Source organism: Pogoniulus pusillus, chromosome 21 (genome assembly GCF_015220805.1).
Source record: "Pogoniulus pusillus isolate bPogPus1 chromosome 21, bPogPus1.pri, whole genome shotgun sequence".
NCBI classification, from domain to species: Eukaryota; Metazoa; Chordata; class Aves; order Piciformes; family Lybiidae; genus Pogoniulus; species Pogoniulus pusillus.
In genome coordinates, this window is record NC_087284.1 from 10,780,251 (window position 1) to 10,795,549 (window position 15,299).

Sequence of the window (15,299 nt, forward strand, 5' to 3'; positions counted from 1 at the left end):
TCTTTTAAACCCTTTAATCAGACTTAACAAACTCCCAGGACTGTACAGAACCCCAGTTGCAGAGCACAGTCTGTTGGCATGAGAGAAGAGGGCGTAGAAATTAATTAGCTCCCATCCTCTGTTAACACCAGCAGCAGGTATCCTAGAGTCTAATTCATGTTCCTGGAATTTGAAAGCCCAAACCCGTTACACTGTGGATGCACTCAGACTGCTGCTTCTCTCGAAGAGTGCTGACTGCTGCATGGTAAGGCCTTAATGACACTAAATATCTGTCAACTGCAGTAGTTATTGTCATATAAGGGAAATCACTGTATGCTCTTCTTCATGTGTGCAATTTATTCCTCCTGTTAGGTTGCTGAACCACAGCTGCAAAGCATCATGAATAGTGACTCCTGACTAGCATATCTTGTGAGGCTTTCAAGAATAGACTAAAAAATGGTCTTGCTGATCTTTTTATGCTTGGGTTTTGGGATAATTGTTTGAAACTTGGTCATTTTACTTCCACTTCTTGCTGTATTTGGATTTCAAATCATAACACCAAATATTAAATACTTCTTGTTTCCGTACCTGTCCTTCTTAGAGGGAGGAAAAAATCAAAACGTCTGCCAACAGCGATGTATCTTTTTTTAATCCTCTGATTGCACATCTTTGTACAGCAATTTCTGCCACATCATGGGGCTTGATGTCACAGAACCACAGAATGGTGAGGATTGGAAGAGATGTCCAGGGATCAGCTAGTCCAGTCCCCTGATAAAGCAGGGTTACCCAAAGCAGGCTGTTCATGCAGGTTTTGAATCTCTCTAGAGATGGAGACTCCACAGCCTCTCTAGGCAGCCTGTTGCACTGCTCTGGCACTCCCATAGGAAAGAAAATGTTCCATATTTTTAGGTGAAACATCCTGTGTTCCAGTTTGTACCTGTTGCCGGGTTACACTGAAAAGAATCTGGCCCTATTCTCTTCACTTCCAGCCTTTAGATATTTATGAATACTGATAAGATCCCCTCTCAAGTCTTCTCCAGGCTAAATGGTCCCAGGTTCTTTCCTCATCAGAAAGGTGCACCAATCCTTTCCTCATTAGAGAGGTGCTCCAGTCCCTTCACCATCTTTCTAGCCCTCCACTGGACTCTCTGCAATAGATCACTGTCTCTTTTGAACTGGGAAGCTCAAAACTGGACAGAATACTCCAGATGCAGTCTCACCTGGGCAGAGTGGAGGAGGAGAAGAACCTCCCTTGACCTGCCTGCCACATACTTCCTTACGCACCCCAGAATCCCTTCAGTATGCAACATCTGACCATTCCTATTTCATCTTGTGAGTTTTGACTGAGGAAGAGGAAACACGATGCAATTTAAAGTCTTCAGCTGGGATAATTTAATATACTTTTTAATACTTTCAGCATTAATGCTAAATAGTGCTAATCAGCATGCTCCTGAAGAGGTAGGATGTAAAGTGTTCCTTTTTTATCATCCTAGATAGAAACATAACTAACCCTCCAAAACTGAAGTGCTGTTACTTTAGCTGGATGCAAAGCACTACAGAAGACCTAAACACTCACTCTATTTCATATGGAACCTTGCTTGTCAGCTGTGCAGCAGCCCCGTGGGTAAAGACACAGCTGCTCAAATAGTGTGGCCCATGTATTTAGCATATGCTAAGGTGAGCCATGGGGGGTATATGCAGATAACAGATTTATAAGCTCAGCTGTCACCAGGCGCTTAGAAATTGGCTGATAAATTTGATAGGCCTGAAGCATTTATAACGCAGCAGAGCTGCAGTCTCCAATCTCACAAGGTGCCAGCTGGGCAGTCCTCCTTGTGCTTGTCTACCCTTGCTTTTCAAGGCAGACTCAATCCAGCAGCTTTCTGGCCTTAGACAAGCAGAGTGGACTTAGTTTTATTCTCCTGTTTTCCCTCCTTTCTCTTTAACCTTCTTTAATTATAGATCAGTTGTGACATTTTACTTTAGCACTGAGTGTGGACTTTACAGTCAGGACTTTTTTCTATGAGGCCTATCAATTCCTCAGCTTCTAAATCAGTTTTATAGGCACTGATTAACAAAACTCACAAAAGCATCAGGAAAAAGTCCTGCCTGATGTGATTCTCTTGATTTAAACCAGCTTAGATCAGGGAATAAATCAGACCTTTATATAAACATCAATCTGAAGTTTATTAATACCTAAAACTCCTGTGGAGTTTCTCCCAACTTTTTATCGAAGTTCCAGTTTTAAAATGTTTGCCTCTGATGAACCTTTTCCTTCCAAAAAAACCCAAGAGATGTTATTAAATTAAATGAACATGACATCAAGTGCCAGATGAGCAATGGGCGTCTTTTATTTTCACAGGTCAGGCTGCTTGTAACGAAGACATCATTCTCAGCCTTAAAGACTGATCTTCCTAGGGATGAAAAGGATCAACACCAAGGCCAGCATGCAGGTTTTGATAAGCAGGTATCCATGACTAAGTATGCAAATGAATCATTAGACTCTTAATTCAGGTCCTGGGGGGTGATTTTTAATCAATCCCATTATATGCAAAAGGCTTCAGCACATTTTCTTGAGTTTCTATGCAGTACTTCTCTCCCTTTGCAGTTCTACGTGCAGATTTGGGGCATATTTTCTCATGACAGTAAATCTGTGTCAGCTGGCACAAGCCTGGCTTGCTGCTGTGGTTCTGAATGGCTGAAATGGGCTGCCTTTTCACTCTGTTGGTGCTGGAGAGATCTTGGCAGTAGGTGCTGCAGCACTGGCTCCTGTGTTACTCGTGGATTTGGGCTGGATTAATCTCTGCTTAATGAAAATGTCCTCTGCCAATTTGTGTGTCAGTTTTCAGGGGCTGGATGTTGTTCTTTTTCAGGAAGTGCTCTGGGCAAGTAACAACCACAATTAGGTAGGGTTTTACCTAGGCTACTGCTAATAAAGAAGGGAAGATTTATTGCTGTCTGGAGCCTTTTCTAACCTGCAATTGATATGCCCACATCTAGCATCACGCCCTGATATGGTGGCTGTGATACTTATGAATGCTCAGAAGAGTTAGGTGTCTGTCTTCATTGATTTCAGACTAGACAGGTTATCAAAGTCTCTTAGGGAATTTAAAAGGTATTCTGGCTCCTGGCCATATGACCCCTTTGCAGCTGGATTGTTGTAAAGGTACAGATACTTGAACCTACTACATAGGGATTCACACTGTTCTCACGTTTATGCTTGCCCCAGGATTAGACCTACCCTCTTTGTAAATATTAGTTGCCATAGACTGTGCAAGGTTACAGGCTCTCTTACTCTGTAAAGTTGGGATTTGACCCCATGGAAAATGCACTGACAAATCAAAACTTATAATCGGTTTAAAGTTCAAGGGTGTAGCTAAATCCTGAGCCAGTGTAATTTGACCTAGATTCGTTAGAGCTGCAGTGAAATGCATAAACAGAACTCTCCCACTGAGGTTGCCCTCATACAGTGGGGATGCCAAGGAAGCAGAACTACAGAATCACAGAATGGCAGGAGTTGGAAGAGACCTCTGAGGATCACCTACTACAACCTCCTGCTACAGCAGGGTCACTCAGAGCGCGTTGTCCAGGATTCCAATGTCTAGGCAGGTTTGGAATCTTTCCAGAGAAGGAGACTCCACAACCTCTCTGGGCAGCCTGCCCTGGCCCAGTACTCTGTTACCCTCACAGGAAGGAAGTTTTTCCTTCTATTTAGATGGCAGTTCCCATTTTCCAAACTGTACACATTGCCCCTTGTCCTGTCATTGGGCTCCGTATACTGAGGAGACCTATGGTGGCCCACCAGTATCTTAAGGGGGCCTGCAGGAAAGCTGCTGAGTGCCTTTTTAGAATGTTGGGTAGTGATAGGACTAGGGGGAATGGAGCAAAACTAGAAGGGGGTAGATTAAGATTGGACGTTAGGAAGAAGTTCTTCAGCATGAGGGCGGTGAGACACTGGAGCAGGTTGCCCAGGGAGGTGGTGGAAGCCTTATCCCTGGAGGTTTTTAAGGCCAGGCTGGATGTGGCTCTGAGCTACCCGATGAGGTGTCCTTGCCCATGGCAGGGGGGTTGGAGCTAGATGATCCTTGAGGTCCCTTCCAGCCCTGACAATTCTGTGACTCTATGATACTTAAAGCCTGGTGAAGGCTGTGGTTTGCTGCTTCAGCAAAACGAAGTTTCAAGAAAACCTCTCATGCTATTTTCTAGAAATCGTAGTGATTGAACATGCAGAATGCCAAGGAAACTCTGTTAGCAGATTTGAAGGGACTCCAACAACATATACCTGCTGATTTCTATACCACTAGAAAAGGGAGTGCTAAAAGTACTGTTCACATTACTTGGGCCAAAAAATCTCTTTGTCACTCATTTGCTCCTGGTACCTTTGGTAGTAACCTCCTGTGTCCCTGTGCCCTCCTGCCCCTAAGCTTTACATCCACCACGACATGGATGTTACCTGCTGTAACTTTTAGCCCTGCATTAGTGTCACTGTGAGAGTTTTTAAACAGAATTCGGGTTTCAGATTCAGTAGCTAAGGTTCTAAGGACACTCTTTCAAGCTTTTAGAGCAAAAACAACCTTCCAGTCCTTGTAATCCTTTAAGGACATTCCCAAATTGGCCATTCTGCCCCCAGAATGTGTAGCTCTGAATAGTAATTTCTGGATATTGCTGCCAGCAGATTGAAAAATTAATTCAAAATTAATTTAAAATAGGTCTAAAACCCAGAAACAGCAGGTTAAGGGTAAATCTCAACTACCATTTCTGTTAGATGCCAATCCTTATGTTGGCAACACATTTTTCCTTCATTTGCACCAGAATAAGTGACTACCTAAGTTCTAGAAGGAGCCAAAATGAAATATTTTAACTGGTTCAGGCTATTTTAACTTTTTTTTTTTGCTGAGTTGACTCAGCACTTGTGAGCACCTAGATGTTAGCAGCACCAGTAGCTGACAGATAACAGGATGCCCAGGAGGGTTGTGGAGTCTTCTTCTCTGGAGATATTCAAGACCTACCTGTATGCATTTTGGTATAGGTAATCCTGCTCTGGCAGGCAGGTTGGCCTGGATGATCTTTCAAGGTGTCTTCCAGCTCCTGACATTCTGTGATAATGCACGTTATCTTTTGCTACACCAGGTGTCTTTCTAACTGCTTTCACTATCTATAGCATAAGCAAGAAATTATCAATAGCCTGTATTAACTTAGGTATTGTGCAAGTAGTTAGTAATTTAGTCACGTATTTTGTGCTTATGTTCCACATTACTTCATAAGAAACAAGGATTCAGTAGTGGAGCAAAAAATCATTCTGGGGTCATAGACAGCACAAACTACTGCCCCATTGTGGTCTTAATCAGTAGGGTCTTCTCATGTCTATCATCCCAAGTTTGAGTTGATTGCAAGATGAGCAAATAGGAGAGTAAGATCCAGTCTGGACAGGAGATGGATACATTAATGTTAAGAAAAGAACTCAACCTGAAATTAGCTTGTGGTGGGGTAGGGGTTGGTCTCTTCTCCCAAGTAGCATGCAAAAGGACAAGAGGAAAGAGCCTCAAGTTGTGTTAGGGGAGGTTGTCCATCAAGAAAAATTTCTTCCTCAAAAGGGTAGTCAGGCCCTGGAACAGGCTACCCAGAGAAGTGGTGGAGTGCCCATTGCTGAAGGGATTTAAAAGACATGTAAATGTCATCCTGAGAGGTATGGTTTAGTGGTGACCAGATGGTGCAGTAGTTAATAGTTGGAATTCCTGATCTTAAAGGTCTCTTCCAACCAACTCATACCAATTCTGTAATTCAAGTCAAAGAAGGAATATTTGAGTACTCATGTCTGAAGTGCTAGTGGACTGGAATTCAAAACTGGTTTTAATGCACAGATGGCAGAATTTACTATGTATAATGAAAAAAAAAAAAATTGGTGGTTAAACCATAGAAAACAAAACCTAATTTCTGATGTTAATCATGTCCCAAGATTCCAATACCACAACCTTAGACTAGTTACTGACCACCACTGTACCTCAGCCTTTAAGGCTGTGAAATACCTGTCTGATACTTGTCCTACTTTGTAAGGTCAGCACTACACTTAATGCATTTCTGTTTATAAACAGGATGAGCTCCTTTGGGGGAGTTACTATGACTGCCAAGACACAATGAGCTATGGAGAAATGGTTCCACTCGCTAACTCGGTGCCTGTGTTGTTCCACTTTCACTTTTCTAAATGCTAAATTGGAACCTAAAACTCTATTGTTCATTCATGCCATGGAAATAACTAAATAAATGCATAAGTGCTCCACTACAGCCTGTGTGTGTGCCAAGCACTGGTACAGGCTGCCCAGTAGGGTTGCAGAGTCTTCTCTGGAGATGTTCTAAATGCACCTGGTCATTGCAAACCTGGCCAACCTGCTCTGGCTGACCCTGCTTTAGCAGCGGGGTTGGACTACATGACCCTTCCCGTCCCTGCCATGCTGAGATTCTCTATCACTAACACAAAAGCTTCTCCTAACACACCGCCAGGAATAGTCCATTTATATAACATGCTCAAATGTGCCTCGAAAGAGAGGAAAAAGCACCAGCTTGGAACGGGGAAGAGCACAAGGGCTGTGGGAGCAGCGGGGACTACGCATCGCGCACTCCCCCCACCCACACCCCCGATCCTCCATTTCGGTGTCCCCTCCTGGCTCCCCGCACTGCTCGGCAGTCCCTCCCGTCCCTCCGCCGCCACCAGCCGTCTCACTGAGGGCGCAACTAGGGACATCTCCCCGAAAATGCACGCCCCGAATCTGAGCCATAGAAGCAGAGAGGCAGGAGAGCATCGGGGCGCCGCGGCGGCGGCTCGTGTGCGGTCAGATTCGGGAGGGGGGTGACAGGAGGGGCAAGAGGAAGGCAGGGAGGGTCTCTGATGGCGACTGGGGAGGCCCGGCCGGGCAGACACTCACCATGGCGGCGGCTTCGAGGCGCTGTCCAGGGTACGGCTCGGCTGGGCTCAGCTCTGCCGGCGGTGCCCGCCGCGCCCGCGCTATAAGGAGCCGCCTCCTCCCCGGCTCCGCCGTGCCCGCCCCCGCCGGCGGCGTGGCTGCAGCGGCGGAGGGAGCGAGGTGGGCAGGGTTCGCTCGGGTCCCCTCAGCGCACCTGTAAGAGGAAGGAACGTGAAGGGAATGGGGAGGTGGTGGTGAGCAACCTGTGGGAGGTGGAAATGCAATGGTTGAGAAGGGGAAGAGACTAAAGATGCTGCTCCGTCGCTCTCAGTGTTGCCGTGGATAGTGGCCAGCAGCCTCTGAAAAAGCCATTGGGAAGATTCAATTAGGAGGGCTCTCCACTGACCTGTGCCAGCAGTAGTGTGGCCAGCAGGACTAGGTCAGTGATCGTTCCCCTATACTCAGCACTAGGAGGCTGCACCCTGAACACTATGTTCAGGTTTGGGCCCCTAACTACAAGAAGGACATTGAGGTGCTTGCATATGTCCAAGGAAGCTGGTAAAGGATCCCGAGCACAAGTCTTGTGAGGAGTGGCTAAGAAAACTGGGGGTAAAATATGCTTGGATCTAAGCTGAGAAGGTACTGTACAGCTCTAGAGGATAAGTCTGATAAGGAGGATCTGAAGAAACGGGTTGTTTAGTGTGGAGAAAACTCGGAGGCGACCTGAAGGGAGTTTGTGGCAAGGTGAGGGTTAGTCTCCTCTCCCAAGTGAAAAATGGCAGGACAAGAGGAAATGGCCTCGATTTGTGCCAGGGGAGGTTTAGGTTAGACATTAGGAAAAATGTCTTCCCCAAAACGATTGTCAAGCCCTGGAACAGGCTGCTCAGGCAAGTGGTAGAAACTTCATCCCTGGAGGGATTTAAAAGATGTATAGATGTAATCCTGAGCAATATGGTTCATTGGTGACCTGTCAGTGCTGGGTTAACAGATGAACTTGATCTCAAAGATCTCTTCCAACCGGAATGACTGTGGTTCTATGAGTGGCCAGTTTGGGAGACAAGGGCATCAGCTGGCTGCTGTCATCCTGATGTGACTCTGTCGCATTTAACAGAGGGGTTGGTCTGTAGCCCAGCACTCGTATTTGCAGTAGAAGTTCTCTGACCCGAAGCCCTGAATCCTTCACAAATCGTGCCAAAGAGAGGTCAATGTCTCCCTACTGCCTAACTCTGATATTTCCCCAGAGATCTGTTTGCTAGAGAGGGACTGATTTGATAAACAAATATTTAGGTAAGTCATGTACAGAAGAGGCAAAAATCACACAGCGCAGGAGCTACTGACCCAGTTGCAACTCTGGCACTGATAGGGAACAGAAGGTGGTCATTGAAAAGGAGAAACTCTGTGCTTGGTGGAACAAGCACAATGTTTTATGCCTTCACAGCTGATTTTTTTTTTTCTAAATGCAGCTGAAGAATTTGATAAAACATTTATTTAAACTATCAAAACTTACTGAATGTGTCCTGCTGCTTTCTCCTTCTTCAAAATCAAAGTAACATTTCTTAAAACGTTAGAGTTCTTAATCTGTGTTTTATTTCACAAATTAAAGCTTGTGGAGGGAAAAGAAAATTAAAAATACTCCTACATGCATTCCTCTTGCTGCCCTCTCAGTTTTGGCTCTTCAGACTTTTGTTGACCAGAGAACAGTCTTAGAACATAGAATGGTTTAGGCTGGAAGGAGCCTCAAAGATCATCCATTTCCAACCCCCTGCCACAGGCAGGGACACCTGTCACCAAAACAGGTCACTCAAGGCCTCATCCCTGGAGCTGTTCAAGGCAAGGTTGGACGTGGCACTTGGTGCCATGGTCTAGCCTTGAGCTCTGTGGTAAAGGGTTGGACTTGATGATCTGTGAGGTCTCTTCCAACCCTGATGATACTGTGATACCTCCAGGGAGGGAGCATCCACAGCCTCCCTGGGCAACTTGTGCCAGTGTCTCACCACCCTCACTGTAAAGAATTCCTTCCTAGTATCTAGTTTAAACCCAGTACTCCTGTCATTACAAGCCCTTGTAAATAGTCCCTCCTCAGCCCTCCTGTAGGCCCCCTTCAGATACTGGAAGGCCACTAGAAGGTCTCCTCGAAGCCTTCTCTTCTCCAGGCTGCAGAGCCCCAACTCTTGTGGCCTGTCCTCATAGCAGAGGTGCTCCAGCCCTCTGATCATCTTTGTGGCCCTCTGGACTCGCTCTAACAGTTTGATGTCCTTGTGCTGGGGGCTCCAGCTTCCCTGGTTTCAGTGGCAGAAGCAGTGGAAATAAGCTAAGAAGACCAAGCGTGGAGGAGGAGAGGTAACATCTTTACAAACCAAAGTACACTTGATATATAGACAGGCTGTATTTGTCTACAATGTAGCACTGATGTTCTAAACATCTTCTGGAGAACAGGAGGACTAAGAAAGACCTTCTTGCTCTCTACAACTTCCTGAAAGTAGGTTGTAGCAAGGTCAAGATCTGTCTTTTCTCCCAAGTAACAAATGATAGGACAAGATTACATAGCCTCAATTTGTGCCAGGGGAGGCTTAGGTTGGACATTAGGGAAAATGTCTTCCCCAAAAAGGTTATCAAGCCCTGGAACAGGCTGCTCAGGGAAGTGGTTGAATCATCATCTCTAGAGGTGTTTTAATCATGTTTAGATGTGGTGCTACAGGACATGGTTTAGCATCAGGCTTGGCAGTGTTAGATAATGCCTGGACTTGATTATCTTAAAGGTCTTTCCAACTAAAACAATGCTTTGATCTTGAGACTTTCTTCCTGGTAGGCTCTTTGTCCATGTCCTGCTTCAGCCCTTGCTTTCTCTTGGACCTAGACAAAGAGCTACACCAAAGGCTGTGAAACTGGCTGTCTTCCCAGGGTTGCCCAGAAATGATACTGCCAGAAGCTTCACATGAAAGTGTGTCCTTGTGTAACTTTTAGCCCACTTTTAGCAATGCAGACTTGTTTGCTTGAGCCTCCAATCTCCAGCATGTTGCACTGAACTAAGGGTGATCTGCCAACCGTTCATCTAATTTGTCTTTTTGATATTCATTGAATTCTTCCTGTGTTGCTGAAGATCATCTTGAAATACTGAAGAGAAATATTCTTTTTTTTTGGTCCATTCTGTTCCTCCCTAGGCAGAAAATTGTCTTCTCTAATAGACTACTCTTTAGGTGCTGTTGTTGTGGTAGACCTGATAGGCCAAAAATGGGCTTATCCATGCCCTGGCTTGCCCAATCATGCTTTTCTGCAATCCTTCCTTTCTGCTGTGGCAGAAGCAATCATGAGAAAGGAGGATTTTGACTTGTCCAGACATGTCCCTCCTGGTCCCCCTCCTTCTGTGCTGGGAGAAGCAACCGCAGGAGGGGAAGGCGAAAGCCCTGGCTTCACCTAATATTGTCAAGCTTGGGAAAGCACCATTCTGATTGGCTAATCTATGTCCAGTGCGCCATTAGTCTTGGGTAGATACAGATAAAAGGGACTGTCCCGGGGTACCCCAAATTCCTTTCTTCTCCCTCCCCCTCTGTGGGTTTGAGTGGGAGAAGAAGGTGCAAAAACTGCTTTCCCTCCCGATCCCTGTAGGGCTGAAGGGGGAACAGCAAAAGGCTGAGCCGTGTGGAAGTCCATGCTGGAATTGAGCTGGTGGTTGGCTGGGTTTTCGTGCCCAGTATAAATGGTAAATGGACACTTGGTCTAGAAAAGCATGAATAGAGCAAAGGAGAACGAGAAAAGGTTCCCACCTTGAGAGGTTCCTACCTTGAGAGTTCCCCATCTTTACAGAGTGCTCAACAGGAGAGGTTCCTGCTGTGACTGGACCGTCCCTGCTTTTGGAAGGCTTCTACGTTTTTGTGTGGCTTTTGGTTTTACTCCGTCCCTGCCCTGGGACAGTTCTCCCCACTTTTGCACCCTTCTGTGCAAACTTGCAGGCTTGGCAAGCCCTGGGGTTCTTTGAGAGAGCCACCAGCAACATCTGGACTGGCGTGCCTGAGACCATATCAGCAGCCGACTCCTGACTGCCTCCCAGACTAGGAGACCCTAGCAGTTTTGGCTCTCCCCTGCCACTGCAAGGGCAGCATCATTCCACGATCATCCCATTTCTGAGTTTGGCGGCTCTGCCACTTGCCTTGGAATTCTGCTGCATGGACATACACGATTGGATATTGCCTGCAGTGTCAGAAGGCTGCTTCTGCAGAGGAATCTGGTAAGAGATCATTGCCAAATGCCTATCTCACCTCTGTGAGTAAGACCTGCTGCTCCTTTTATCTTCTGCTCAGCCTGATTGATAGTGGGGTAAAGCTGTGCTTATAGCTTAGCCTTTTCCATGTCCTGACTTCCTAAATATCTATCTATAATATCCTTTTGAAGAAATTCCCAATCTAACTGAATCTGTAAACAAACTAAACTAATTTTTGTATCTAGTTTGGGAATTGGAAAATAAAATAATTCTATTTTTATAATTCCTGACTTGGCCATATTAATTCCCTGCCTCCATGACAGGGATAAGCAGGTAGCACAGTGTGCTACTATTGCCTCATTTTGCATCCTGAATTTGCCTGGAAACTCCATGCCCTGGAGAGCTTACCAGGAGCAGGCTCTAAATGCCTGCACACGATTGGGCTGCATAGCCAGCATGACATTGTGCCAAGACTGCACATCGCACTGCATCCTGCCTGCCCCTCTGCAAGGTTTCTGCTGAATCTGCAATCAAGAGGAACCTGGTCAGATACTATGCTATAGACTCCCAGCTTACTGAGAAAAGAGCCTGGGAAACTCGGACAGCACCCCCTCCACGTGCTTTGGGTACTGTCTGATAATATTTTGTGAGTAAATACTTAAAAAAATAAAAATAAAGCCACCAGAAATGTACTGGAGAAAGTATGGGAAGAGCTGCGTCGTAGTTTTTGTAACACGCTATGTGCTAGCACCCTCTTTAGGAGCACTGTAATACTGCAGGGATCTCCTCTTGGAAAGCAGTTGCAGTGTGTCCAGGAAAAGACCTTGGTTGCAGTCACAGTATAGGAGGACCCTTGTGGTGTTAGCTTGCTGTGCATCATCCACAGGTCCACACCTGAAGGATCTCACTCCTGCAAGTATTTAGTGTTAGGGATGTGGTGCTTAGGGATATGGTTTAAGGTGAATCTTGTAGAGTATGGTTATAGGTGATCCTGAGGGTCTTTTCCAACCTGGATGTTTCTGTGACTGGACTGAGTTGCAGATGGGAACTGGACTCAGGAACACACAGATCAGGATCAAAAGCAGAACAGAGTGCTAGCCACTGAAAAAAAGGCTTCAACTCTGGTGATCCCTTGGCTGTATACTGAATAGAATCCCTCAATGGTCAGTTTAGGGTCACCTGTCCTGTCTGCTCTTCCCTACAGGTGCTACTTCGAATTACTGCACCCCAATGTAAGGCACAAGATTTAGCAGTGAACTTGGTCTCCACAGGAACAAAAGCTTTTCTGCACTCCAACCCTTAGCAGTAACTCTTAACCATCAGTGTTATCCCTGCTAGAAGTAGCCACTGTGAAAACACGCTGTTAGCTTCAGAAGGTGCCACCACTGAGAAGAGCCTGAGCTGGAAAGTAAATTCACAGAACAGAATCAAGTTCTGTTCTAGCTCAAACCAGGGCAGAGGTAATTTAAATTATTTTCTACAGCTAGTCAAAGATTTTGTTCTTCACTCTGCTATCTGCCTCAAGGTAACAAAGTGTAGATCTATCTATGTGCTGAGCACATACAGCTGCACCAGACATCAGGGAAAGCTGTGCTGCAAATGAATTAAATGCAAGGAAAACGTGAGTTTCTCCCCATAAACCAGGTGAAAAGGAGGCTACAAGGGGCACATTCAAAACCAGCTGATAGTTCAAATGTATATTTCAGCTTCAATCTTCCCCCTGCTAAGGAGGAATAATAGCATCTTCCCCTTGTCTTGCTATTCAAACACAAACACTAGTTAATTCCCCTGAAACAACTGCTTAGTCTGGATGCATTGGCTTTCACACCATGAAAATAAGACTGGTGTTCTGAGCATCTGTGTCCCTGTTTCCTGTCACTAGGGTTTTACTCTCTTATTTCCAGCATCATGTGGCCTTGAGCTCTATGGGAACATGTTAAATACTGGTGTTTTGAGCCAACTTGTGGTTTAGAGCACCATTTGCCACAGGCCCCCTAAATGTCTGCTCACTAGTCTTGTGCTGCAGTCCTTTTGTTGCTCCATGACCTGACCAGCCATGTCCTCCATCACCCAAAACATACCTCAGTGTGTACACAGATGGCTCTGTATCATCTGATGAGGAGATGTTGGGAGACCTGGGGCTGTTTAGCCTACAGAAGAGAAGACTGAGGGGAGATCTTACCAATGCTTACCAATATCTAAAAGATGGGAGGTGGGGCAAGAAGATGTGGCCAGACTATTTTCTGTGGTGCCCAGCAACAGGACAAGGGGCAAAGGGCACAAACTGGAACACAGGAAGTTCTATCTAAACATAAGGAAAAAACTGGTGAGTGACAGAGCACTGGACCAGGCTGCCCAGAGAGATTGTGGGGTCTCCTTTTATGGAGATTACAAACCCACCTGGATGGCAATCCTGGGCAACCTGCTCTGGGTGACCTTGCTTCAGCAGGGGCATTGGACTAGATGATTGCCAGAGCTGCCTTCCAACCCCCACTGTGCTGGGACTCTGTGATTTAGTGACAGCTGTTTTACAGGAAATATAGCAGTGGTCTCATTCTCAGAGAATTTGCTCTAAGATAAGTAAAAAAATCATGGAAACAGAAGAGTGCTGCTAGGAGAGAGTATAGATACTTCTCAAAAGTAACTATGGTAGTAAACGCTCCTGTTTTGCTGTTTGTTTGCAACATGGAGGAAACCTTGCTTAAGTAGGTATAACATGAGCTCAGGCTAGGACTGGAGTGACATCTAAAGATTGGGAGATGTATGAAAGTACAACATTACTGAGAAAGGACAGAAACATGTTACAAATGGAATGGTACTTGCAAAAGGCAGGCTGATTGGGTTAGGCAGAGAATTCACTGAGTGTTGAGATCTAGGTCTAGAAATGGAAAGAGGGAACTTTTGACTTGGTGAAGTGACAGCAAAATTAAGGATGTGAAGGGGGACTGCTTGTGCAGGTGATTTTGGTTTACCAGTACCTTGAATGGAGACATGTGGCACGCAGGGGAAAAAAAAATCACTTTAAAGGGGAGATTTAAAAACACTTCATAAAAATCCACAACTAACTAGTTCTGCTTCATTGCAACGGTGACATCTCCATGAGAAATGAGGCTTTTGTAGTAGTGGATTCCAACACACATTTTCAGTAGTTTTAGAAACATTAAGAAGTATCTCTTACATTGCAAAGGAATGTTATAACCTTGCTGCAGTGCTGAAGAAGTCCTTATCAGAGTCAAGATTTTCTCACACTTATCACGCAGTTCCTGGGAGAGATTGTTTTCTCTTAGGTGTGAAAGACCTGCTTTGATGTATCACTACACTATCAACAGAAGACAAGGATCAAGGCTAGGTGGAATCACACTGGAGTGGAAGAGATATAAAAATACTGCCTTGGTGGGCCTGCTGTTCACTTATCAATCAAAGAAGGGGAAGAATGGGGTGCAATCACAAGAGCTAGAAATAGGCACCAAAAACCATAGGATCATTTCAGTTGGAGACATTATCTAATTCTAAAAAAGCCTGGTGCTAAACCATGCCTCTTAGCACATCTCTATGCCTTCTAAACACCTCCAAGGATGGGGATTAAACTGCCAGCCTGGAGAGCCCATTCCACTATTCTGAGAACGCTCTGCGTGAAGAAGTTTCTTCTAATACCCAACCTAAACCTCTCCTGGCAGCACTTCCTCTCCCCCTACTGCCCGCTACTTGGGCGAAGAGACCGACCTCACTATGGCTTTCCTTGAGGTAACTACAGACAGTGAGAAGGTCTTCCCTCAGCCTCCTTTTCTCCAGACTAAACAGTCCCAGTTCCCTCATCAGCTGCTTTGCAGAAGACCAGCTCTCCAGGCCCTTCGCCAGCTTGGTTGCCCTTCTCTGGACCCACTCAAGCAGCTCCATGTTTTTTCTTGTAGTGAGGGTTCCAAAACTGAGCACAGTACTCACAGTGTGGCCTCATCAGTGTTGGGTACAGGGAAAGAACAGTCCCGGTCCTGCTGGCCACACCATTCCTGATAGAGGCCAGGATGCCGCTGGCCGGCTTGGCCGCTGAGCACAGCGCTGGCGCACATTCAGCTGGCTGTTGGTCTTTCTCTGCGGGGCACCTTTCCGGATACTCATCCCCAGGCCAGCAGCACCGCGCGGGGTTGTTCTGAGCGGGGCGCAGAACGCGCGGCTCGGCCCCGCCGACTCTCATACCCTGCCCCGGGCAAGAGCGCGGAGGGCGG

General features: G+C 46.0%; 1 protein-coding gene across 1 annotated transcript in view; it reads right to left on the bottom strand.

Annotated features, from left to right (window-relative positions):
- Positions 1–15,228, bottom strand: part of ELOVL2 (ELOVL fatty acid elongase 2) — a 56,523-nt gene extending 41,295 nt beyond the window's left edge. The window contains exons 1-2 of the mRNA XM_064160918.1: positions 15,019–15,228; positions 6,900–7,092 (exon numbers count right to left, since the gene is read on the bottom strand). Coding sequence (XP_064016988.1) covers positions 6,900–7,092; positions 15,019–15,143 — 318 coding nt within the window. The 5' untranslated portion in view covers positions 15,144–15,228. The remainder of the gene's footprint in view (positions 1–6,899; positions 7,093–15,018) is intronic.
- Between the last annotated feature and the right edge of the window lie 71 nt (positions 15,229–15,299).